This window comes from Leucoraja erinacea, chromosome 14 (genome assembly GCF_028641065.1).
Source record: "Leucoraja erinacea ecotype New England chromosome 14, Leri_hhj_1, whole genome shotgun sequence".
In the NCBI taxonomy this organism is placed as follows: Eukaryota; Metazoa; Chordata; class Chondrichthyes; order Rajiformes; family Rajidae; genus Leucoraja; species Leucoraja erinaceus.
This window is the reverse complement of record NC_073390.1, coordinates 14,606,590-14,631,905: the sequence shown is the minus strand read 5'-3', so window position 1 is coordinate 14,631,905 and position 25,316 is coordinate 14,606,590. Positions and strand designations below refer to the sequence as shown.

The window sequence follows — 25,316 nt, the reverse complement described above, 5'->3', positions numbered from 1 at the left end:
TATGGTGGAGGAGGGGAACCCCCGTTCCCTGAATAGTGAGGACATTTCAGATGTCCTGGTGTGGAACGCCTCATCCGTGGAGCAGATGCGGCGTAGACGGAGGAATTGGGAGTAGGGGATGGAGTCCTTACAGGAAGCAGGGTGGGAAGAAGTGTAGTCCAGATAGCCATGGGAGTCAGTGGGTTTATAGTGTATGTCGGTTAGAAGTCTATCACCTGCAATGGAGATAGTGAGGTCAAGGAATGGTAGGGAAGTGTCGGAAATGGTCCAGGTGTATTTCAGTGCCGGGTGGAAATTAGTGGTGAAGTGGATGAAGTCAGTCAGTTGTGTGCGGGTGCAGGAGGTGGCACCAAAGCAGTCGTCGATGTAGCGGAGGTAGAGGTTGGGGATGGGGCCCTGGTATGTATTGAACAAGGATTGCTCGACGTAACCTACAAATAGGCAGGCATAGCTGGGGCCCATGCGTGTGCCCATAGCTACGCCTTGTATTTGGAGGAAGTGGGAGGAGCCCATAGCTCACAGCGAGCAGCACCGGAAATTGGAGGCCACAGCGAGCAGCACCGGAAATTGGAGACACAGCGAGCAGCACCGGAAATTGGAGGAACAGCACCTCATATTCCGTTTGGGGAGTCTGCACCCCGGGGGCATGAACATCGACTTCTCCCAATTCTGTTAGTCCTTGCTGTCTCCTCCCCTTCCTCAGCTCCCCTGCTGTCTCCTCCCACCCTCCAGCCTTCCGGCTACTCCGCCTTTTCCCTTTCTTGTCCCCACCCACCCCCACCCCTGATCAGTCTGAAGAAGGGTTTCGGCCCGAAACGTTGCCTATTTCCTTCGCTCCATAGATGATGCTGCACCCGCTGAGTTTCTCCAGCTTTTCTGTGTAACCTTCGATTCTCCAGCATCTGCAGTTCCCTCTTAAACATTATGCATCAGTTAGATGGGAGCAAACAGTGACTTCTCATCTGATTGCACCTTTGTCAATCTACGCAAGCTGTACAACTCTTTCACAGTAGCTCAAGCTTGCACAGAACTGAGCAGAGGTTCCACTGCACTCACATTTTCCGAGGGTTTTATAGTTGGCTAGTCGATAGCAACTACTGGTGACCTGAATTTTGGCAAGAGTATCGGGGCACTGTGTATGAGTGGGACGGGTATACAAATGCCAACGGCATTGACCTGCAGGCCAACCACCTTTACAGTGCCTACGTGGCCAAGAACACCAGCAGGTTAAGCCACAGGTATACTCACTAAACACTGTGGCTCTCTTGTCAGCTACTGACTGTGCCAGCTCAAGGATACAAATGTACAGCAGATGTACTTGCTCCAGATGATAAATGTTCCGTCCTGGTGACCTGTTACAGACTGAGCCATGAAATTGTTAAACAGGTTTCCAAGGCCATAAGAATGGGCTGGGATTAGCTAATCTATTTCACAAGACTTGATTTACTTTGTACTCTACCATGAAATTGAAGTGCTTTAAAAGAAAACATCTCAAAGGGAGAGTAAATTTTGCTGCCAATATTTTTTCTGGAACTTAGTATTTTCATAAGAATCTCACTTACGGAAAAATTGCCTCATTATGAACCTTGCAGCAAAGAGGTATGCTAAACATTACACACAGCCCAGCAAAAGGCTGCTTAAGAAGACATTCACCCATAGAACCAGCCACAGGCTCCTTGCAAACAGGCATGCAAGTAAGTGGAAAACTAAACATGAAATTCCCATGTACTCGTATACGGCAGAAATGTTGATCCCCAGGTAGAGGTGTTTAGAAATAGAGGGCACAGGATTATGGTGAGAGGGGAAAATTCTGAAGGATAGCCAAGGATTCGGTTTTTCCACACAGAGAATGCCGCTGGCTGGAACAAACTGCCGGAGGAAGTGGTGGAGGGAGGTACAATGGGTCGACAGGTCTAATGTAGATGGACGCCCCCTCCCCCCCTTTCTGAACTCCACGTACGATTTACAGGCACTAACCCAACGTTTAAGAATGACTTGAATAGGTACATGTTGGGTCCCAGTCACACGGGAGGCCTGGTCCTCCAACACAACCCATTCCCCAATGCAATAATCCACCACTCACCTGTTCCCCCAACGCAACGGCGGGAGCGTTCTGTAGCCAGGACACGGGGACTGCTTCAGGTGGGGCCTGTCGGGGGCTGGTGTGTGTGGGGGGGGGGGGGGGGGGGGGGGGGGGGGGGGCCGGATGTTTAGGGGAGGGGGTGTACGTGGGGGAGGGAAGGTGTGTGGGGGGAGGGGAGGTGTGGGGGGAGGGGGGGTGGAGGAGGGGTGTGTGGGGAGGGAGGAGTGTGTGTGTGTGTGTGTGTGTTTGTGTGGGGGGTGTGGATGATGTGTTTGTGTGGGGGAGGGGTGTGCGGGGGAGGGGGTTTGCGCGGGAGGGGGGGTGTGCGCGGGGGAGGGGGGTGTGGGAGGGGTGTGTGGGTGTGGGGTGTACGTGGGGGAGGGGAGGTGTGGGGGGGGGGGGGGTGTGTGGGGGGGTCGTGGGGGTGTGTTTGTGTGCAGGGAGGGGTGTGCAGGGAGGGGGTTGTGCGCGGGAGAGGGGGTGTGCGCGGGGAGAGGGGGGTGTGTGGGGAGGGTGTGGGGTGGGGGGGGAGGGGGTGTGGGGTGGGGGGGGTGTGGGGGTGGGGGGGAGGGGGATGGTGTGTGGGGGTGTGTGGGGAGGGGTGTGCGGGTGAGGGGGTTGTGTGGGGAGGGGGGTGTGGGGGGTGGGGGGGGGTGTGTGGGGTGGGGTGTGTGGGGAGGGAGGCGTGAGGGGAGGGGGGAGTGGGGGGGGGGGGTGTGAGTGTAGGGGGTCTGTGCGGGGGGCGGGTGTGTGTGGAGAGGTGGTTTGTGGGAGGGGGGTGCGTGGGGGAGGGGGGGGTGGGTGGGGGGTTTATTGGGGTAGGGGGGGGTGTGGGGGGCGGGGAGAGGGTGTAAGTGGGAGGGGAGAAGGGGTTGTGTGGCGGTAGGGGAAGTGTGGGGGAGGGAAGGCGTGGACAAGGGTGGACGGGGGGGGGGTAGGGGAGGGTGGGGGGTGTAGGGGAGGGGGGGGTGTGGGGGGGGGGTGGGGGTGTGGGGGAGGGGGATGGTGCTTCTTTACAATGTCCTTCAAAATGTGACCACTGAAAATAATGGAACACAAATACTGCCTAGCTGATGGCTTTATGTGCTGCTCACTGAAGACCTTCAAGTTGTTCAGTCCAATATAATTCCCTCCATTGAATTTAACGGTTTCATGCAGGAGGAAACAGAATCAGCCATCCATTCATTCTTTTCACTTCTTATATTGCTAAAATCCACAAATCCTTATGTGGCAATCGTCTGCTTCATTCATTATGTGTGTGTCCTATGGAATTCCACACGCTACCCAGTTTGTCATGAAATACATTTCTCTTGAAGCTGCAATGTCTGTTGTTTATTTGTAAATAGGCTCTTTTTTACTTAAAATGTACCTGTCTTGCCATTGGTATCGTGTTATCATACCTTGTATGTAATTAACCTGGGTATTTACTGAGAGTAGGGGAACCTAGAATAGAGAACTTGATGACAGAGGTTTGTGAGAGGGCAAGATTTAATAGGAACTTGAGGGGAAGCATTTGGTGGGCGTGGGAGTATGGAACGAGCTGCCAGAGGAGTTATTTGAGGCAGGTGCTATCACAACATTTAAAAAGACATTGGACAGGTGCATGGATAGGAAAGGTTTAGAAGGATATAGGCCAAACACAGGCAGGTGGGACGGGTGTAGATGTGGCATCTTGGTTGTTGTGGGCAAGTTGGGCTGAAGGGCCTGTTTCCATGCTCTATGACTCCATGACTCTAACCTGTGACCAAAACAATTTGACCAAAGACAACCGTCAACATATGTATATACCACCAAGAGCTGTCTTTTACGTGTCTCACTAGTGCATTGAAAAGAGATACCAATCATATGTTGGACATTTCCTTTATCATTGACACATACAGAGGCTACTATTCTTCCAAAAGTTCCAATCATTGCCATGGGAATAATATCAGTTTCCTAATTTTTGCTCATGAAAAACAATTTTGTAATAGAAAATTATTTGAACCCGAAAGGGCAAGCAGAGAATGCAAAATGTTTCTGATGGATAGGAAAGAAAACTGTCACTCGAGACCAGCATATTTGGAGAACTACCTACTCACTAAGCAAATCTTACTCAATTTCTGACATAACCAGAGGGCCAAAAACCAGAGAAAATATATGAGATCAACCATGTATTTATTGTTCCTGTTTAGTCGGTCAGCCCCAACTTCGCAGGCATATAACAGTACCTAGTTTTGGGCATCCACTAATTCAGGTCTGTAGATATATACACAGTGCTGGAGTAACTCAGTGGGTCAGACAGGATCTCTGGGGAAAAAAGGATGTCACACATCCCATTTCACCAGAGATGCTGTCTGACCCGCTGAGTTACTCCAGCACTTTGTGGCTATCTTTGGTATAAACCAGCATCTGCAGTTCCTTTCTAGATCTGTACCTTGCATAACAAATCTCCACCTTTGATAGGACACAAAATGCTGGAGTAACTCAGAGCGGGTCAGGCAGCATCCCTGGAGAACATGGATAGGTGATGTTTCTGGTTGGGACTCTTCCTCAGACTAACAATCTATAGAGCGAAGGAATAGGCGACGTTTCGGGTCGAGACTCTTCTTCATACTGAGGTGGGGTGGGGGGGGGAGGATGAAAGGAAGAGGCAGAGACAGTAGGCTGTGGGAGAGCTGGGACGGGGAGGGGAAGGAGGGAGAAAGCAAGGACAACCTGAAATTGGAGGTCAATGTTCATACCGCTGGTGGTAAACTGTCCAAGCAAAATATGAGGTGCTGTTCCTCCAATTTGCAGTGGGCCTCACTCTGGCCATGGAGGAGGCCCAGGACAGAAAGGTCGGATTCGGAAAGGGAGGTGGAGTTGAAGTGCTGAGCCACCGGGAGATCAGGTTGGTTATTGCAAACTGAGCGGAGGTGTTGGGCGAAGCAATCGTCAAGCTTGCGCTTGGTCTCACCGATGTAGAGCAGCTGACACCTGGAACAGCGGATGCAATAGATGAGGTTGGAGGAGGTGCAGGTGAACTTCTGCCTCACCTGGAAAAACTGCTTGGGTCCTTGGATGAAGTCGAGGGGGGAGGTAAAGCGACAAGTGTAGCATTTCCTGCAGTTGCAAGAAAAAGTACCAGGGGAGGGGGTGGTTTGGGTGGGAAGGGATGACTTGACCAGGGACAAATTCCAGCATCTGCTATTCCTTGTTTCTAAATTTGCACCACTGTATCATTTTGTCCCTTTTGTTGTTTTCAGTAGGGTGGAACAATGACACAGCAGTTGAGTTCCTGCCTTACGGCACCAGAGACCCACTTTGATCATGACTACAGGCGCTCTCTGTACAGAGTTTGTACGTCTCTGGGTGCTCCAGTTTCCTCCCATACTCCAAAGAGGTACTGGTTTGTAAGTTAATTGGCTTTGGTAAAATTGTAAATTGCCTCTAGTGTGTATGATCGTGCTAGTGTTTGGGGATCGCTGGCCAGCATGGACTCGATGGGCCAAATGACTTGTTTCTGTGCAGTATTTCTAAAGTTTTAAGTAAAGTCTAAAGTTATAAATATAATTCCTTGTATTTGGAACATGATGGTCTAAAGTGACCTGTGATTTTTGGAATGGAGAGAGTACTTTGATCATCAAAAGCCCAAGTCATGGCTACAAAGCAGAGCCATTCTCCCAGGTCACCTCTCAATTGTGTACTCCAAGGAGATTGTAAACATGTGTTTGACTTTATACGCTTTCTTTGAAAGAAGTTTTAAATCAGTGCCATGTAATAAGCCAAATGTCAAATGACAATGGAATAGCAAAAATAAAATCCAGCAGATGCTGGAAATCTGAAATAAAAAACAGAAAATGGCAGAAATGCTCAGCAGCATCTGTGGAAGGAGAATCAATTATTTGGATCAATTACTTCTAATGAAAGCTCATCAACCTAAAAGGTTAACTCTTTTGCTTTCTCCTCAGATGCAGAGTAACCTGCTGAATATTTCCAAATGTTCTGTGTGAATAGGCAATTTACATTTCCCAGTTCTTGCCATTAAAATTCAAGGAGAAGATTTCATCTTAAGGAATAAGCTATGGATGTTTAAATTATCTTTAACTTAATCATCACTTTTGGCAGCTAAGATCCTTTAGATAATCCTTTTATCTTTCATATAAGGTACACATTGAAGCTAGCAAGCATGCCAACATCCACATTACAAAGTGTAGAAAGGAACTGCAGATGCTGGTTTATAGCAAAGGTAGACATAAACTGCTGGAGTAACTCAGTCTGATGAAGGGTCCTGACCTGAAATGTCACCCACCCTTTTTCTCCAGAGATGCTGCCTGACCCATTGAGTCACTCACTTTCTGTGTATCCATATTGCAAATCGGCATACAATTCTATTCCCTGCACAGATAATAACTGAATCAATTTTTAAGTAGCACTTTATTGCTGCAATTAAGAACATCTAATGCAATCATATCCCAAAGAGCAAATGATTAATATGTGGAGAAAGCTGGCAGCGCCTTTTCTTCAAAGCAAGTTCCCCAAAAGACAGCAGTGAATAGGTAGCAAATATTGGTTTCAGGGTTACACAAAAAGGCTGGAGAAACTCAGCGGGTGCAGCAGCATCTATGGAGCGAAGGAAATAGGCAACGTTTCGGGCCGAAACCCTTCTTCATTGGTTTCAGGGCATCAGTTAAGGAAGGAATGTTGGCCAGAACAGGGGATGAACTTCCAATAGTATTAGCAATGCATTATTAAATGGCTTCTATATCTAACAGAATGGGTTGACAACTCCTTGATTTAAGACCTCATTGAAAAGGCAGTTCTCCTTATATGGTGGACTCCTTCAGTACTGCACTGCAATACTGGACCAGATTAAATACCCAGTGGGAGGTTTCAACATGGGTAATATCTAGTGATCCAAGCGCACACTGAATATAAACCCATGTCCTACCACAACAGTGTATGAAGGAACTGCAGATGCTGGTTTAAACCGAAGATTGACACAAAATGCTGGAGCAACTCAGCGGGCCAGGCAGCATTTCTGGGGAGAAGGAATGGGCGACTATTTGAGTCAAAACCCTTCTTCAGACTGCCACAACAGGTTAGGTTAATACTGCAATGATTATTCTCTAATATAAGAAACAACAACTGAAAGGAATAATTTTTTTGGACAGTTTTCATCTTTCTTTTACCCAAAGCACAATAGAGCCACTGAGGTGCTGTTGGAAGCGTGGTAACTAATATAACATAGAACAATACAACACAGTGACATGTCCTTTAGCTCACAGTGACTAACATGATGGCTGGTGAAACTAAACTTCTCTGCCTGCATCTGATCCATATTCCTCCATTCCCTGCATATCCATATGCCTCTCTAAAACCCTCTTAAATGCCACCACCACCCATGGCAGCACATTCAGGTTCCCACCATTCTCCATGTAAACAAACTTCCCCTGCATATGTTACCAGTGGCACCTTAAAACTAAACCTTCTAATCCTTACCATTTCCACCCTGGGATAAAGATCCAGACTGTCTACCCTATCAACGCCTCAAATAAGTTTGTATACTTCAATAATGGAAAGCAGATGAAGAGAAACCTCTCCAGAAATGTAACAGTGACGAGATAATCCATTTTAAAAATACTGATTGCAGGATAAATACAGCCCAGGACACTGGGAATAATTCTATGGTAGTTCAATTACAGCTTTGGGATTTTTTACTTAGACGTATAGCACAGAATGGATTAGGTTAAGAACCCCATTTGAAAGATGACATATTTGACAATGTAATGCTCTCCCAGTATTAGACAGCACCCCAGTATTTTAAGGTGAAGGGCGAAAGAAACCCGAGGGGTAACTTTTTTTTTTAACACAAAGGGTAGTGGGTGTTCAGAACGAGCTGCCGGAGGCTGGTACTATCATGTGTATGAAGGAACTGCAGATGCTGGTTTAAACCGAAGATAGACGCACAATGCTGCAGTAACTCAGCGGGACAGGCAGAATCTCTGGAGAGAAGGAATGGGTGACATTTCGGGTCGAGACCCTTCTCCAGGGGAGAGGGAGATACATGGATAAGGAAGTGTAAGGTGTGAAAACAGGTACTATAATAATGTGTAAGGATCGTTTGGGCAGGTACATGGAAAGGACAGGTTTAGAGGGATATGGGCCAAGCATGGGCAGGTGGAACTGGTGTAGATGGGGCATATTGGTCAGCATGGACAAGTTGGGCTGAAGGGCCTGTTTCCGTGCTGTATGACTATGAACTGGAATGCCAACCTAGATGAAATATCATCAAGCATGCAAGTACTGTATTGATTCCTCGCCTGCTTTCAATTGTATGTCACTCTCTGAAGTTTAAGTTTATCATTCGAAATTAAAATCTGGGGGCAAAATTTCATCCCCTATTTCCCATCCCCACCGACAGACAATCGCTATGAAATTCTCCACACAGTGGACAGGGAGGGATTTAGGCGTCGCTTTAAGGATAGTGAACAGGTTTATTTGGCGACTTTCCTGAATCTACGGACTGCAGAATATGTTCCAGTGTGACTGACACAAGTGTCCCTCGCCATTTGGCTCAAAATCTGCAATAAACGTGGAGGGGGGCGGGGGTTTAAAGGTGGAGAAAAACGGGCAAAGCTTGCAACAGTCTTGATAAGACTCGGTTCGAGTTTCCCAATGCATGCCACGGCAAATTCCACCACAGCAGGGCTACTCAGCTCTGAAAGGGATACACTTACAGCCAGGCGCAACTAGGCGAGGAGACTTATTCTAACTTTGGCTCTGCTCATCCTTTGACTGAGAAGAGTGAGGGAGGGGGACACACTTTCTGCTGAAATCTCTGCCCAGAGCCCCTTGGAGCGTGGGAGCACCCCATGTTATTCAGTGTCTGGCAGCGTTACCTTGCTACAAAACACAGCCCCAGACACAACTGGCGACCACTATCACGCCTGGCGGAGAGGCAGGTGGTGAAAGCAACAGAAAATTAAACACAAATAACGGGTTGTTTTCCCTCTTAGCATCAAGGAAGGGGAGAGAGGACGAGTGGGAGTTTGCAGGTTAGGGTGAGCCTGTTGGCTCCCAGCCCTGCTGTTCCCGTTCTCTCTCCTTAACCAGAGGTGGCTGAACGCTGCGTGTGGAGGCAGAGAGAGAGGGAGACACACACAGAGAGCGCTGGTGTCGGGGATCAGTGCAGACAGTCTGACGGTTCCCCATGGGCTGCCTACACGGCTCTTACCTGCAGTCTCTCGCTCGCTGGCTGCCACATGCTGGTGCTGCCGGAGGGCCCCGGGTGACAGTGGGTGGGCTGACCTGCTCGCTTCTCCCGCTTGCTGCCGACTGCGTCCCCTCCGGCGCTGTCTGTCTGTGTGTGGGGGGAGGTTCGACTGATGAGGCCGGCGTCTGTCTCCCTCCCTCCCTCTCACACACACACTCACTCACTCTCACCTCCTCTGGCCACTATGCTCTGCTGCAGGCGGGGATCCAGAGGCGGAAAAGCCTCACAGTCTGATCCTCAATCCCATTTGTAGTTCGCAGCGCTGGGAGAAAGGGGGAGGTCTCGCCTCTCTCTCTCTCTCCCTCTCTCGGCGCCGCGGGCAGGCACACACACACACATTAACAACATCGTCGGTGGAATCAGCTTGCAGCTTCCCTTCATGTTAATCCCACTTAAATGGCCATAAATCATGCCCCGGGATTTTGTATCAACCAGATCTCCCCAGCGAGTATGTTGAAGGTGTAAGTGCGCCAGCGGACACTGGCCACATTCCCCAAGAGAAGCGACCCCAGCAGTTGTGACCTTCCCAATTGGACTCACTTTAGCTGCAGTTCGGACGAGCTGGGGTGTGGAGGTCAGTCGCCCCTTCCTTACCCCGTGTGGCAGGGAACGAATCCCAAAGCAGGCGAGAGAGGGAAGAAAGATTCCAGGATATCTGGGATTATTGAGGAAACATTCGTTTCCCTCTCCCCCTCAGTTTAACCGTGTTTCACGATAAACGGCAGCGACCCTTTGAATGCCTATGTTTCATGCGCTGAGCACGTTGTCCGGCAGTTCGGTGGATCTAAGGGAAGTAGACAATGATAATTTTTGGTATCATTTTTACTAATTACACCCCCCTGAACTCGATTGAGAGAGAGAGAGACGCGTCAGGAAACAGAGTAATTAACATGCCAGTGACACTCAGAACCAGAGAGAATTCACAAGGGCATCCATTCCCCCTACCATTGTTACAACACAACAGAGGCTTGGCATCAGACTGGGGCAGACACAGTAATATGTTATATCACGTCTCAACAGTGAATGTCGAACCCTGGTCTTGACACCTCGAGTTAGATTTAGTTCTTAGCTCTTAGGGCTAAAGGAATCAAGGGATATGGAGAAAAAAACAGGAATGGGGTACTGATTTTAGATGATCAGCCATGATCATATTGGATGGCGGTGCTGGCTCGAAGCGGCGAATGGCTAACCCTTGCTCCTATTTTTCTATGTTTCTATGACACCAAACCTGCTTGTACAGTCGGCAAAAAGACCCTGAAATATTCAGTTTGCTGGAGCTCATTGACTGGGCTATTAAGATAAAGTAGGAATTGATTTAAAACTTTTCCATTCGCCGCTCCAGCAGGAAAATGGGATGGCTCCAAATCAAGGACTATTTTAATTCCAGCCATCACAGAGTCAACGTTTTCAAAATGTTTATTTGCTCTTTTACCTCTTCACTCACTTCCAGAATATACAAGGAAGTCAGTCTGTAGCGTGAATGCACTTCTTAACAAAACACACAGAGGTAATTGGCATGTAAAGTGGCCTGCTTAATGTTCGGTCCTGTCAGGCTGGAGCGGGGGAATGGAGTCACAGGATCACAGAGTTATACACCATGGTAAGAGACATTTCGGACCAACTTGTCCATACCAACCTAGTTGGCTTTCTGGGTGGGTCTCATTTTCCTGCATTTGGCCCATATCCATAAAAAAAGGACCAAAAGTGCTGGAATAATTCAGTGGATCAGGCAGCATCTCTGGAGAACATGGATAGAGGATGTTTCGAGGTCAGGACACTTCTTCAGTCCCGAAACATCCTTGAAATCATGTGGCTTGGATTTAACTTCAAAAGCAGAGTTGGAGTTATAACCAGGATGAAATGGAGAGGTGAATTTCTCACTTGTCTGGGGAATGCTTACTTCCCGGATGTAAATTAAAGTGAAATGAGGCAAAGTTCGTCATCACCAGGGCAAAATGCACAAAGAACAAGCAGCCTTGGGTCCAAATCTGTGCACACATTTGCCAGGGTATTCCATAGGTGAAAATTTACAAGCTTCTGAAGAGTTCCTCACACCTCAAGTATCAGACATCAAGACTGACAATTGGCATAAAGATCATGCATGAATGGAAGAAATTATTAGTTTGCTGTTTTCACTAATTGGCAGAACTGTTAAACGATAAAATAAGAATTAATTTCAAACTTTTCTGTTTGCTGTTTGAGCAGCAGCTTAGAATTCATAGCAAGTGATATCGTCAGGTTTATTGTTCGATGCACAAGTATGGTATGGTACAGGTACAATGAAAATCATGCTGCTGTATCACAAGCACATAGACTCACACAACACCCAACAAGATAAATGTTACATACATTCTACAAGCTAGTGACAGGTGTTCACAATAGCAAGATATTAATGCAATGATGCACAATTAGAAAACAAGTCTATGCTAGTGCAAGAGGTGGTCTAACGTGTTCTGTTGCTGAAGTAGAATGACAGTTGTGCAGGTTCATTTATGAAACCTGATAGTTGTAGGAAAGCACCTGCTCTTGAAGCTGGTGGTGTGGGACATCTGTACCTCCTTCCCATTGATAATAGTGAGATGACGGCATGGACCAGAAGGTGTGATCCTTGAAGATAGATGCCACCTACTTGAGGTAGTGCCTCATCCAGATGCGTTCAATGGTGGGCAGGGCTGTGCCCATGAAGGACTGGACTAGGCCCACCACTCTTTGCAGATTCTTGTGTGTTGGAATTGCTGCACCAGGCCATGATGTAGCCATTCTTTCTACAGTTCAGCTTTAGAAGATCATTGGAGTATTCAGTGACATGCCAAATCTCTTTAAACTTCTAAGAAAATAGAGGGACGGATGAACCTTTTCATCGCCCACATCTATGTGCTGGGTCCAGCACAAGTCATCCCAGATGTTAATACCAAGGATTTTGAAGCTGCTAATGTTTCACTGACCCACCAATGAAAACTATAATGTGGCCTTCAAATCTCGCTCTCCTGAAGTAAATGATCGTAGGCCCTTGGTTTTGTTGTTATTAAGCAAGAGGTTGTTGTTGTTGTGGCACCATTCAACAAGCAGTTCCATCCCTCTCCTGTACGCTGATTTATCACTGTCCGTGAGTCAACCAGCAACTGTTGGGAATTTATAGATGGCATTGGAGTTTCCTTTAGCCACCTAGTCATGGGAGTAAAGAGAGAAGATCAGGGTCTAATCGCACAGCTTTGAGGTGCACTTGTGTTGACGATAAGTGAGGCGATATTGTTACCAGTCCACACTGATTGAGGCCTGCTGATGAGGAAATCAAGGATCCAATGGCAAAGGGAGGCACAGAGGCCTAAGTTTAGTTTAGTTTAATTTAGAGATGCAGCACGGAAACAGGCCGCTCGGCCCACCGACCAGCGATCCCCGCACCCTTACCCCACCCTACACACACTGGGGACAATTTACAATTACACCAAGCTAATTAACCTACAAACCTGTACGCCTTTGGACTGAGGGAGGAAACCAGAGATCCCGGAGAAAACCCACTACTGGTCACATTGAGAATGTACCAAGCCCATACAGACAGCACCCATAGTCAGGATCGAACCCGGGTCTCTGGTACTGTAAGGCACAATTCTAACGGCGAGCCACTGTGCTGTCCACCGTGTTAGAGTTTGATGATGAGTTTGGAGGGAATGATATTGTTGAACGCCAAGCTCTAGTCAATGAACAGCAGCCTGGCTTATGTGTTCCAGTTATCCAGATAGTGGTGGCAGCATAGCAGCCTTATTCTCTGCTCAAATCTAGGCCTTAACATTGCAGTCTGCTTCCTAGTATCGGTTGCTATTTGACTAAAGCATGCTCAATATCAACTAAATGCAGGAATGCCTCTTTAGGCTTGCGTCCTAGTGCAACTACTGTACATGTACATCTACAATTCTGTACAGAGAACCTAAATTTATTCATACAATCATGGTGTTCAACTGCACTATTTCATTAAATCTCTCCAAAAGGTCAGCAGGATTACTATGAACACCATATTGAATGATGACCAATCTATCCTTGCAATATGCACGCATTCAGAGTACAACAATAGTCCTCAGTGGTTCTATGCTTCAATGGTACTTTATTGTCACATGTAGCAAGGTACAGCAAAATTATTTTTTGTATACAGTTCAGTACGTATCACTATACATAAGCAATTAGATACATCGTAGATAAGCACATCAGATACAATGTATTACAAGTGTAAAGTAGTAGTACATTGAGACAGTGTACACGGTTGCAAAATTTGGCGTCATTTTCAAGTCCAAGGGTGGTGGATGTATGGGACAAACTGCCAGAGGAGGTAGTTGATGCCGGGACTATCCCAACATTTAAGAAGCAATTAGACAGGTACTTGGATAGGACAGGTTTGGAGGGATATGGACCAAATGCTGGTTGGTGGGACTAGTGTGTAGCTGGGACATGTTGGCGGCTGTGGGCAAGTTGGGCCGAAGGGCCTGTTTCCACACTGTATCGCTCTCTGATGCTTTGACTCCTAGTTGTTATAGAGTGTAGAGTTTTTAACCTGACCATGAAGGCCCGTTGTCCTGGCAACTCTGCATGGTCGGCCTGGCCAAGCATAGTGGTTGGTGCCCTCCACAGCTGCTCCACCGCTCTGGGCCACTGCAGGCCGCTTACCATTCTGATTGGCTCCCTCTTCTCCAGTCCATGGGGTGAGCAGGGGCCCGCCTCGGTAAAGGTGGATCAGGCAGTACCCTAGCTGTTGCTGTGGCCTTGGGTTGGTGAGCCCATGGTGTCCCATCAGAACCATCACTATCATGCACTTAGAAATGCCAGAACTTCTGTAAGAAGAGCTCAATCAGTGCTATATTGAGGAAATCCAGAAAACATACAAAGGCAATGTCTCGGCTCTTTGGAATGTCCAATGGGAGGCAGCTTAATCACTTGCAATTACAGGTGAGAGAATTGGAGATTTGATTGTGAGATTTAATGCATTTTCTCTCTTCAACAGATTTAAATTATGAGCTCTGGAACCAAAGATGCTGGTGAGACATTGAATATAGAACAAATCTCCATGTAACGTATCATTTTATGTGATAATTCAAGCAAAACTTGACTGCAATTTATGCTTTGCTGACCCAGCCCACCTTCTTGATTCAGGGGCAAGCTTATCTTTGCAGAGATGATTGTGGCAGTTCAATAACTGAGGGCAAACCAAGCTAGAGTCCCAAACTCACCACACAGACTGTGGTCCATTGTGGCAAGGTTCGAATGCCGTAGACTTTACTTTTGACTTTAGAGATACAGCGTGAAAACAAGCACATTGGCACACTGAGTTTGGGCACCAGCCCACACACTAGCACTATCCTACCCAATTTACAATTATTACCAGTCAATTAACCTACAAACCTGTGGAGTGTGGGAGGAACCTGGAGCACACAGAGGAAACCCACTCACGGGAAGAAGGTACAAACTCCATATAGACAGCACCAGTAGTCAGGATTGAACCCAGGTCTCTGGCGCTGTAAGGCAGCGACTCTACTGCTGTGCTGCCACCCTATAATGGGCTACAAATGACAATTAAACACTCTTCACTCAAAGTGGTGGGCCTGAATTGGTGGCAATATTGCATGCCTCACTGACGAGCTCAATGCATTCCATACTCGTTTTAAACAAAGGTCAATGAATGACAACATTAAAATAGGATGAATTGTAGACAGTGAAGATGGTTATCAACAATGATGGCAGGATTCTAATCAGCTGGGCAAGTGGGCTAAGTCCAGGTCCAGCCACATTGATTCCACGGCCAAAAAACACACCAATACCTCTACTTCCTCAGAAGACATAAGGGCCTGTCCCACTTGGCGATTTTTTCAGCGACTGCCGGCATCATTGACTGAAGTACCAGGTCACCGAAAAATACGCGGCGTGGTTTGGCATGACGACGTATGACGTGGCGTGATGACGTATGATGCGGCGTGATGTCGTATGACGCGCTGTGTTTTTTTCAAGTGTGGCAATATTTTTTTTTGTCGCCGCTAGATTTTGAAATGTTCCAAATCTTTTGACGACATTGATATGACGCTGGCAAAATAGCCAAGTGGGACAGGCCCTTAAGGAGATTCAGCATGTCTCCAATGACTTACTTATTTCTACCGATGTACCTTGGAAAGGATCCCATTGGGATGCATGCAGCTTGGTATGCAACAGCTCAGCCAAAGACCTGAATAAATTGAGAGAGTTGTGAACACAGACCAGTCTTCTCCTCAGTCCCCATCAACTCCGTTTATACTTCACCCTGCTTCAGGAAAGCAGCCAACATAATGAAGATCACTCACACCCCAGTCATTCCTCTTCTCAAATTGGAATATCCTGTAAATGGCTTCCTGGGACTCCTGCCATGAAGCCCTTGCTAACTTGGGACATCAATCCTCCTTGGCCTTCTCCCTCATCCAAACACTAGGCAGTGGCCTGCCGCACCTAGTTTTAATGGACTTCCTGTTGTCTTTTTAGGTATTTAATTTGGGGAATTAATAAGCAGCATGATTTAAAGAGCACAAAAAAAATATTTATAGGAGCAGAAGTAAGTCATTTTGTCCCACATACCTGATGCACTATTCAAGAAAATCATAGCTGATATTTTACCTCAGCAACATTCTCGGCAAACCTTCAGTCCAAAGAAGGGTCCCGACCCGAAATGTCACCCAACCTTTTTCTCCAGAGAGACTGCCTGACCCACGGAGTTACTCCAGCACGTTGTGTCTATCTTTGGTATAAACCAGCATCTCCAGTTCTTTGTTTCTACATCCACCTGTATTTTACTGCTCGTGATAGTCATCACTACACCTTTTGAATTTTCTAATAGCTTGTGGGAAGGTGTATATTCCCCAAGAAATAAACCACAGATGGATAGCTTCTGTTTAATCAGCTTCAATTGTGAGATAGTTTATTGCAATCTATATAATATTCCCCAATGATATTGCAAATCCAGAATATATGCACGGTTTATTAAATTTAGTAAAGTGTTATTTTCAACTTTCATCTACTGAATACAATTGCTTTCACGGGCTCTAGATGCTCCTGCATAAAGTATCACTTACAGGCCAATATTTATCTTCTCACTACTCTTCAGCCAGTCACTAAGAGGTATTGCTGACTCTAACTGTCTTATTGACACATTTTCCCTTTTTTCCCCAGACCAAACACATACCCACAAGCAGCAGGTATGTCTATTCCACAAGGGCACTGGATCAATAAAGGTTCATGAACAAAACACGTTGATCCAGATGAATCCTTTACGAAGAATTATTTGGCAAACTGCGGCCAAAGATCTTTCTGTTCATCCTCGCTCAGCCACCTAGAAAGGATTTACACTCTTTCCGTCACTGCTTCCACTTGTTTCCCTGGCTGCTCCCACAATCTCCCTTTATTGTTCTCACTTGAACCCCCTGGTTAGGAACTACTGTAATTCTTAACGTCAATAGAGTGATAGATCTTTATTACCTCTTTTAAAACATCGGATCATCTCTCAGTCACTTCTTCAGGTTATGAAGCCAAATCCAACAACTTATAATTCAGCTTCACTAGGGTAGGGAGAAGTCTGGTGTTTGTTTTTCTTTAAATTTGTATGGTTATAATTTTAGGCACTGCCAGACGTTTCCAATTAAAATAGTCGACATGTATTTTGCATAACAACTTTCCCCTCAACCATGCAATCTTAGCTCACATCCTCTTTAAGTTTTTCCCAACTCATTCTTTTCAAGGCACGAATGCCTTTCTGGAATCTACAGTAAGACCTAGCTCACTGTTGAAGTGACAAATCACACAAAGTCTTCAACAAACAGATCAGACCATATGTTTATCAAAGTGTCCAGTTTTAACCGTTGGATCGAAACCAGTTACTGCTTGAATGAAGTTCATAGAATGGCTCTTTAGGAAAGGAAACAACTGATGAATGATTACGTGGATTATATAACATTTAAATAGCATGGAAAGTTTGTCCTGAAAATATATTTCAATCAAGTATTTGATAGTTCAGTCGGTAGAGCATCAGACTTTTAATCTGATGTCCCTGTTCGGGCGTTGCTTTTCCCCTTGTGGCTAAGGGGATCAGGGGGTATGGAGAGAAGGCAGGTACGGGATACTGAGTTGGATGATCAGCCATGATCATATTGAATGGCGGTGCAGGCTCGAAGGGCCTAATGGCCTACTCCTGCACCTATTTTCTATGTTTCTATGATATGAAGATTGGGGAACTTGGGTCAGTGAATGGAGATGTCTTGAGGACAGTTCGCATTATGGTTGAGGAGATACTGGATGTCCTAAGTTGTATTAAGGTAGATAAATCTCCCGGGTCTGATCAGATATCTCCGAGAACACAGTAGGAAGCTAAAGAAGCTTTGTTCTTTGGGTCTTTCTCTGGATGTCTTTGGGTCATCCTGCACTATCATGGGCTTGATATCTAATTGTGTTTTTGTACTAATCTTTAGTTTGCAGACTTTTTTTTTTACTATCTTGTATAATATATGTAAAACTTATGTTTTGTGTGTTGCCTGAGTCTGATGCTGCTGCAAGCAAGATTTTTATTGTACCTGTACATCACTGTACTTGTGCATATGACAATAAACTTGATTTGGCTTGATATTTTGAATAGCAATGATGGCATTTACGTGGGGTGCCTTGAAGGAATTATTGGGCTGGAATGTGGAAAGCTGAATCAAATGGTTATCTGTGCATTGGTTTATGCATCTCAGTACACATATGGATTTTATAATGATTACGCACATTTCTCAAATTGTCATATTGTCAATTTGGACAATTTACTGTCAACAACTTAAGCCATACTTATGAGTTTAGTTTATATTGACTTACCAATATAAATAATCATGACTTTTTAATGAATGTAGTCATAATAAAAATAGATTTTTCTCTACCCCATTTCAGACATTGAACAGTGGCACTGTTGTGCTATAATGCTGAGAATCATATTCTGCACTCTGTATCTTTCCCTTTGCTCTACCTATTATATACCGGTACATGAATTTGACCATTGGATGTCTTTAGGTTGTAGACTGTGTTTAATCGAGATATTAACAGATTTAGGCTCTGAAATTCGCCTTGGATGGTGTTAATTACCTATTGTGCTTGAGGTTAACTTGATTGCAGCTATGTATAGTATTATCTGATTTGATTGCATAGATTGACAAACAAAGCATTTCAATGTTACATGGTACACATAAACCTAAACCTAAAGTCTTAAGACAGTGGAATTGATTGTAGACTTTATGAGACCTCCCCTTCCCCCCACCCCACTCAACATCAACAACACCACAGTCACATCTGTGGAGTCTTTTAAGTTCCTGGGAACCATCATCTCCAAGGACCTTAAGTGGGGGACTACCATTGACTCCACGGTCAAAAAGGCACAACAGAGGATGTACTTCCTGCGGCAACTGAGGAAGCATAATCTGCCACAAGCAATGATGGTCCAATTCTACACGGCCATCGTAGAGTCTGTTCTCACCTTCTCCATCATGGTCTGGTTTGGCTCGGCCACCAAGCACGACACCTGGAGGCTGCAGCGAATCGTCCGATCAACAGAGAAGGTTATTGGCTGCAACCTTCCCTCCATTGATGAACTGTACACTGCAAGGGCCAGGAAGCGAGCGGGCAAGATCATCTCTGACCCCTCACACCCTGGCCACAAACTCTTTGAATCACTTCCCTCTGGAAGGCGACTCCGGACTGTCAAAGCTGCCACAGCTAGACATAAAAACAGTTTTTATCCACGAGTAGTTGCTCCACTCAACAGCCTCCCTTCGATCTGGTATTTTGTTGGTTCACATTCTTGATCATTGGTGTTTTATCATTAATGTTTTATTATTAATAATGTTTAGTGTTTTCTGAGTCATTCGTAACTGTCACTGTATGTCATGTTGTTATTTGTGAGCGGAGCACCAAGGCAAATTCCTTGTATGTGAATACTTGGCCAATAAACGTACTTACTTACTTTATTTAAACATTATTGGACGGAGATTTGCTTTGGATTGCTGAACAATTGCTTCAAGGAAAAGTTGACCAAACTTGTGTTATTTACTCTGGAGCACAAAGGTTGAGGGGGTGACCTGATAGAAGTATCTAACATTATGAGAGGCACAGATAGAGCGTTTTCACCAGGGTGGAAATGTCAAATACGAGAGGACATAAAAGGGGAAAGGAGAGCATTCAAATGAGATTTAGCAGACATGTAGTTTTTTAAATTCTTGGCGTGGTAGGTGTCTGGGATGTGTTGCCAGGTGAAGTGGTGGAAGAAAAAATGATAGCAATGTTTAAGAGGCATTTAGACAGACACATGATCAAGTACAACTGGAGGAATATAGATCATGGCAGGCAGACATGCAGTTTAATATGGTATGGTCAGCACAGTTATTGTGGGCTGAAGGGTCTGTTTGTGTGCTGTACTGTTCTATATTCTATCTTCTCTATAGTGCTGCATTACTTTTCCCTTGTAGGGTTCATCTCAATTAGAATCTAGCTCATGATATGTCATCTTTAGGGTTTGATTAATGATTGTCACATGTATCTAGGTACAGTGAAAAGCTTTGTTTTGTATGCTATCTAACCAAATCAGATAATACTATACATAAATACAATCAAGCCAAAATACAATAGGTAATTAACACCATCCAAGATTAATTTCAGGGCCTAAATATGTTAAAATCTTAATTAAACACAACATCAACAACCCAAAGATAAGAGCATTGAACGCTCCAATTTCAGGTAACCTACATTCCCTCTTCCCCTTTCTCTCTCTCATCCCATCTACCCTGGCTCCCTCTCACACTCCCTTCTTCCTCCAGCCCCCAATCATACAATTTCTTCCCCCCCCCTTTCTTCCCATGAGATCCCCTTCACCTCCTACTGTTCACTCTTCCCTTCCCTCTGCTGTCCTCATATGCCAACACCCCTCATTCTGTTCAATTTGTCATCTTCCTTTCCTATCAGTTTCCAGCTTCTTATTCTCCACTGATCACCTCCCAGCCTCTGTCGCTATCTCCACCCTTCCCTCTCCCACCTGATGTTATTTGCCAATCAATCTCACCTCACCCACCCATTGTTGGCTAACTCTTGCCTCATCTGTCCCCTCACCTCATTGCACTGGCCACTTCACCATTACTCTTTCAGTCTAAATGAAGGGTCTCCAACCCAAAACGTTAACTGCCCACTTCCCTCCGCAGATGCTGCCTGACCCGTTGAGTTCCTCCAGCTGCTCTCCTTATTTGTGACAGATTCCAGCATTTGTTGTCTCTGATGCCACCCCAACATCCATGAAATGTGATGGAAATACATCTTCTGCCCCTAATGTCAAACAGGCAATGTCAATTAGCAAGATAGACACAAAATGCTGGAGTAACTCAACAGGACAGGCAGCATCACTGGAGAAAAGAAATAGGTAACGTTTCGGGTCTTTTCGGGTCTGAAGAAGGGTTCCGATCCTCTTGACAAGTAATGTTGCATTGAGCTGACAAGGGCTGCAGTGTGCCATTTTGGTACTGGGATTATGTGTTCATTCACAGACGTGTCTTGGTTCATGCGGGTGGAGCTGTGAAAGTGAGCGTACATGACTGTTATACTGTATGTCATCTGAGCTCTGCCAGGTGATTAGGTCTGAACTGTGTTGGTGTTAAGGACGGGACTGTGAGATGTAGATGATCACTCTCCCTCCGCTTACATTATAATTTCACCGGCTTCTGATAGGAAACTTTGCTCCATCACCGAGTCACTGCTGCCCTCTGCATGGGAAGTGAGAACACAGGCATTGTGTAACAACTGGAAGTATCACTTCTCATCCTCTTGTTCCTGCCCCCTTTCATCCTGTGTCCTATATCCATCAGACTCGGGGTCTGCACACTGCTCATCCTCCTGCATCAGCTGCTGCCTTTACCCCCCCCCCCCCCCACCACCCACACACACACCCAGTTATGAAGCCCCCACACCTACAGGGTGTCTACAGCAAAGCATCTCGGGTCTGATGCTAACACTACAATCTCATTTTCAGATCATTTCTACAATGGCTTTGATGCTCCATATTGCTTTTTAGTTTTTTTTAGTTTTAGAGATACAGCACGGAAACAGGCCCACCGCGTCCGCACCGACCAGCGATCCCCACACATTAACACCATCCTACACACACTAAGGTCAATTTACAGAAACCAGTTAACCTACAAACCTGTACATCATTGGAGTGCGGGAGGAAACCGAAGATCTTGGAGGAAACCCATGCGGTCACGGGGAGAATGTACAAACTCCGTACAGACAGCACCCGTAGTCGGGATCGAACCCGGGTCTCCGATGCTGCAAGTGCTGTAAGGCAAGAACTCTACCGCTGTGCCACCGTGCATCGGCCTTCAGCCTATTAGATACTGGTGACAGGAGCCAGAGAAGTCAGAGGATTGGTTTTGTCCCCCAGGGTCCACCCTTCAGTTACAGGAAACTGTGGAAAAGGACTAGCTGTTCAATCTTGTTGAGGATAAATGAGCCACCAGAGATGTGGGATTCACAATTAGGAACGACTTCTACTGGATTTTACAACCACTTGCAGATTGAAGGATTGGGGGAAAAAATCTGGATTATTAAATGGAACCCACATGGGAATTAAATGCAGTCAATGGGAAATCTCACTTCATGATATGTTAACTATGCTTCACTAAAATCAAAGAAAATGAAACCATTTCAGAGTAGGAAGGGCTTTCGATCTGAAAACATGAACTCTTTTTCCACAGATGCTGCATGACCTGCTGAGTGTTTTCTGCATTTTGATTTTACTTAAGTTTTTCAGTATCTGCAGATTTTTTATTTTTTTTTTCAATTTTCATCTACCCTAGGTACAGTTTGTGAATGATTAGGGTCATCGAAGGAATGAGGGAAACCCACAATTAAAGATATTACCCCTGGTGAATCTGTGGACTTTATTGCCACAGACGGTAGTGGAGGCCGCCATTGGGCATTTTTAAAGCGGAGATTAATAGGTTTTTGATTAGTAAGGGGTGTCAAAGGTTACGGTGAGAAGGCAGGAGAATGGGATTGATTGTGAAAAGTAAATGAGCCGTGATCCAATGGTGGAGTAGACTTGATGGGCCAAATGGCCTAAGTCTGCTGCTATGTCTTATGATTTCATGTTTTACACACTGTAATACAATTGTGGAATACAAAGCAATCGGGATCATTTACAAGAAGAACGATATGTTTAAAGTAGCTATATTGTTTGGTGTTAAGTTGAAGAGATCTGGCACCCTTTAGTTTTTGAACTGCAAAATAACAATCATGAGATATGAAGCATTGAACAGTTAACATCAATGTAAAACATTTGGTGGTCTTAAAGCCAAATCAAATTTAACTTGAGTTAAGCATATTTATCTTCAAAAACATCCTGTTTATTAAAATCAGATTTAGCTTTTAAACAAACTCACATAAAAAAAAAACAAAATGGGTAACAAACAACTAAAAAATCTGTGACCAATTAAGGAAGAACTTTGGAAAATGTGTCGACTGCCTCTGAAGAGAAAGCAAGCTTAAGAATAAGAGGGACAAGAGGGAGTTTCTGAGATTTATTCTTTTCCAAAACTCCCCTTTGTTGGTAAGTGAGTGTCCATATCCCACAGATCTGCCATGTCCATATAGGCATCGATTGAAACTTCCATCAGATTGACTTATTAACTTGAGCTTGATTTAGGCTTTAGAGATACAGCGCGGAAACAGGCCCTTCGGCCCACCGAGTCCGCACCGACCAGCGATCACTCCGTACACTAACATTATCCTACACACTAGTGAGAATGTTTACAATTTTATCATAGCCAATTAACCTACAAACCTGTACATCTTTGGAGTGTGGGAGGAAACCGGAGCACCCGGAGAAAACCCACGCGGTCAGTTGGAGAACGTACAAATTATGTATAAACAGCACCCGTAGTCAGGATTAAACCTGGGTGCCCGGCGCTGTAGGCAGCAACTCTAGCGCTGTGCCAATGTACTGACCCTGATGGCAAGGGGGCATTAACTGTGGCAAATGGTACAGTTGTAGCATTATGTTACATAATGTAGCATTAACTGTGGCAAATGGTATCACCAATCACATTCTTAAGGGTGGGGGAAATCAAGGACTAGAGGACAGAGGCTTAAGGTTGACAGGGGCAAGGTTTAATACTAACCCGAGGGGTAACGGTTTCACTCAGAGGGTGGTGGGTATATGGTACAAGCTGCCAAAGAAGGTAGACGAGACAAAGCATTTACGACAAAGCATTTAACAAATACTTGGACAGGTTTCTATCATGGATAGGAAAGGCTTAGAGGAATATGGGGCAAATACAAGGGAATGGGACTTGCTTAGATGGGGCATCTTGGTCAGCATTGATGAGTTTGGCCAAAGGGGCTGTTTCCGTGGTGTATGACTATGAACAGATACAGAAAATTCAGCCTTACTGATCTTAACAGCTCCCTCAAACAATGTCTAGCGATTAACATCACTACAGACGGTTCAAAGTAATAACTGTAGACATGAAGTTTTTATTGACAAAATAAGATTAAAATGATGAAAGCTGGATTGTATTGCTTACAGCCACTACATTTCAGAGAAAGGGATACAATGCTAAATACACTTTCAATCAGAAGTTTATGGTTGCAGGGAAAACATAGACAGAGAAAATGATTTAACAATTAGCATTAGTACTCTTTGGATTTGGTCTTTCCATTTCTATCGATGTTTTAGATTTAAATTAAACAAACGGTGGTAACAGTGGAAATCCTGAAAAAATAACCATTGAGCTTGATGAGATCCTGAATGTAAATTATCACACCCAGTTGATGCGCTTCCATAGAAAGTTAATTAGCAAAATTATCGGACAAACATTTAACACAGTCCAATTAAAATCTCCTTTATTTTGGTGGAAATGGTACACCATTAAAAAAAAAAAATTGAAATACTGTAGATGGGTTAACACCTTCAGTAAAAGTGTTTGTCGGATCGGATTCTTGACAGCCACTTCCTAGCCTGTACTTCAATTGATAAAGCAATTTGCTAGCTGAAGATTTTAGTAATCCATTCAGGTGGTAATGGGGAATGTCTAATGGTAATGGCTAATGGTAATGGCTAGAGAAACAGTGCGGAAACAGGCCCTTCGGCCCACACCGTGTAGCGATCACCCCGTACACTACACACTGGGGATAATTTACAATTATTACTGAGGCCAATTATCCTACAAACTTGTACATCTTTGGGATGTGGAAGCCAGAGCACCTGGAGAACACACACACCCACACACGCACACGCACACCCACGCACAAAAGTAGGTTTAGTGATATAAACCTCTCCTCATACTCCAATGGAAAATAACTAAAGTTTAGGTGTCACATTTTGGAAACATATTTAAGGTTTTGGACCCTGCAGAAATCACATCAATAATTGTTTAGTGCAGCTTTGTAGCATAGAGGCTAGAATTGATCCCCAACCTATATTACATTGCTTGACTGGCAATCAGGATGTTTAATTAACCTCAATGCCCTTAAACGAGTGATGTGAACTCATCCAGTGTTCCTTCTCTACAATGATGGGCAATACAAAGACTGGGTTGGGATCAGTTGAAGAATATAATCCAGAAATTATATGAAGTGATTAACACAAAAGGTTGAAGGCACCAAACTACATTTTTTTTGATAAATCCAGGGACCAGTCGTCCATTAAAAAAAATGCAAACCAAGTTAATTACGTGTTTGACATGATTGTTACACGTAAAGCTGATGGGAGAACCCATCTCCCATTGAAGAAACAGCTCTGCTACTTTGAAGACAATCAGTTTCAAGAATGGTCCCGACCCAAGATGTAGCTTATCCATTCTCTGCACAGATGCTGCCCGAGCTGCTGAGTTCCTCCACCACTTTGTGTTTTGATCAAGATTTTAGCATCTGCAGTAACTAATGTCTCTATTTTACAGCTCTTTTTTTCCCCATAGATATAATGATTAGGCA

General features: G+C 45.0%; 1 protein-coding gene across 2 annotated transcripts in view; it reads right to left on the bottom strand.

Moving 5' to 3' along the window:
- pid1 (phosphotyrosine interaction domain containing 1) overlaps nucleotides 1-9,508 on the bottom strand; it is a 122,121-nt gene extending 112,613 nt beyond the window's left edge. The window contains exon 1 of one of the 2 annotated variants that reach the window (XM_055645660.1): nucleotides 9,488-9,508. Coding sequence is in view for 1 of the 2 variants with exons in the window: in XM_055645658.1 (XP_055501633.1) it covers nucleotides 9,279-9,308 (30 nt within the window). In the remaining variant the exon portion in view is untranslated. Of the gene's footprint in view, nucleotides 1-9,278; nucleotides 9,455-9,487 lie in introns of those variants that run through there. The other variant, XM_055645658.1, reaches the window with a different exon arrangement.
- Between the last annotated feature and the right edge of the window lie 15,808 nt (nucleotides 9,509-25,316).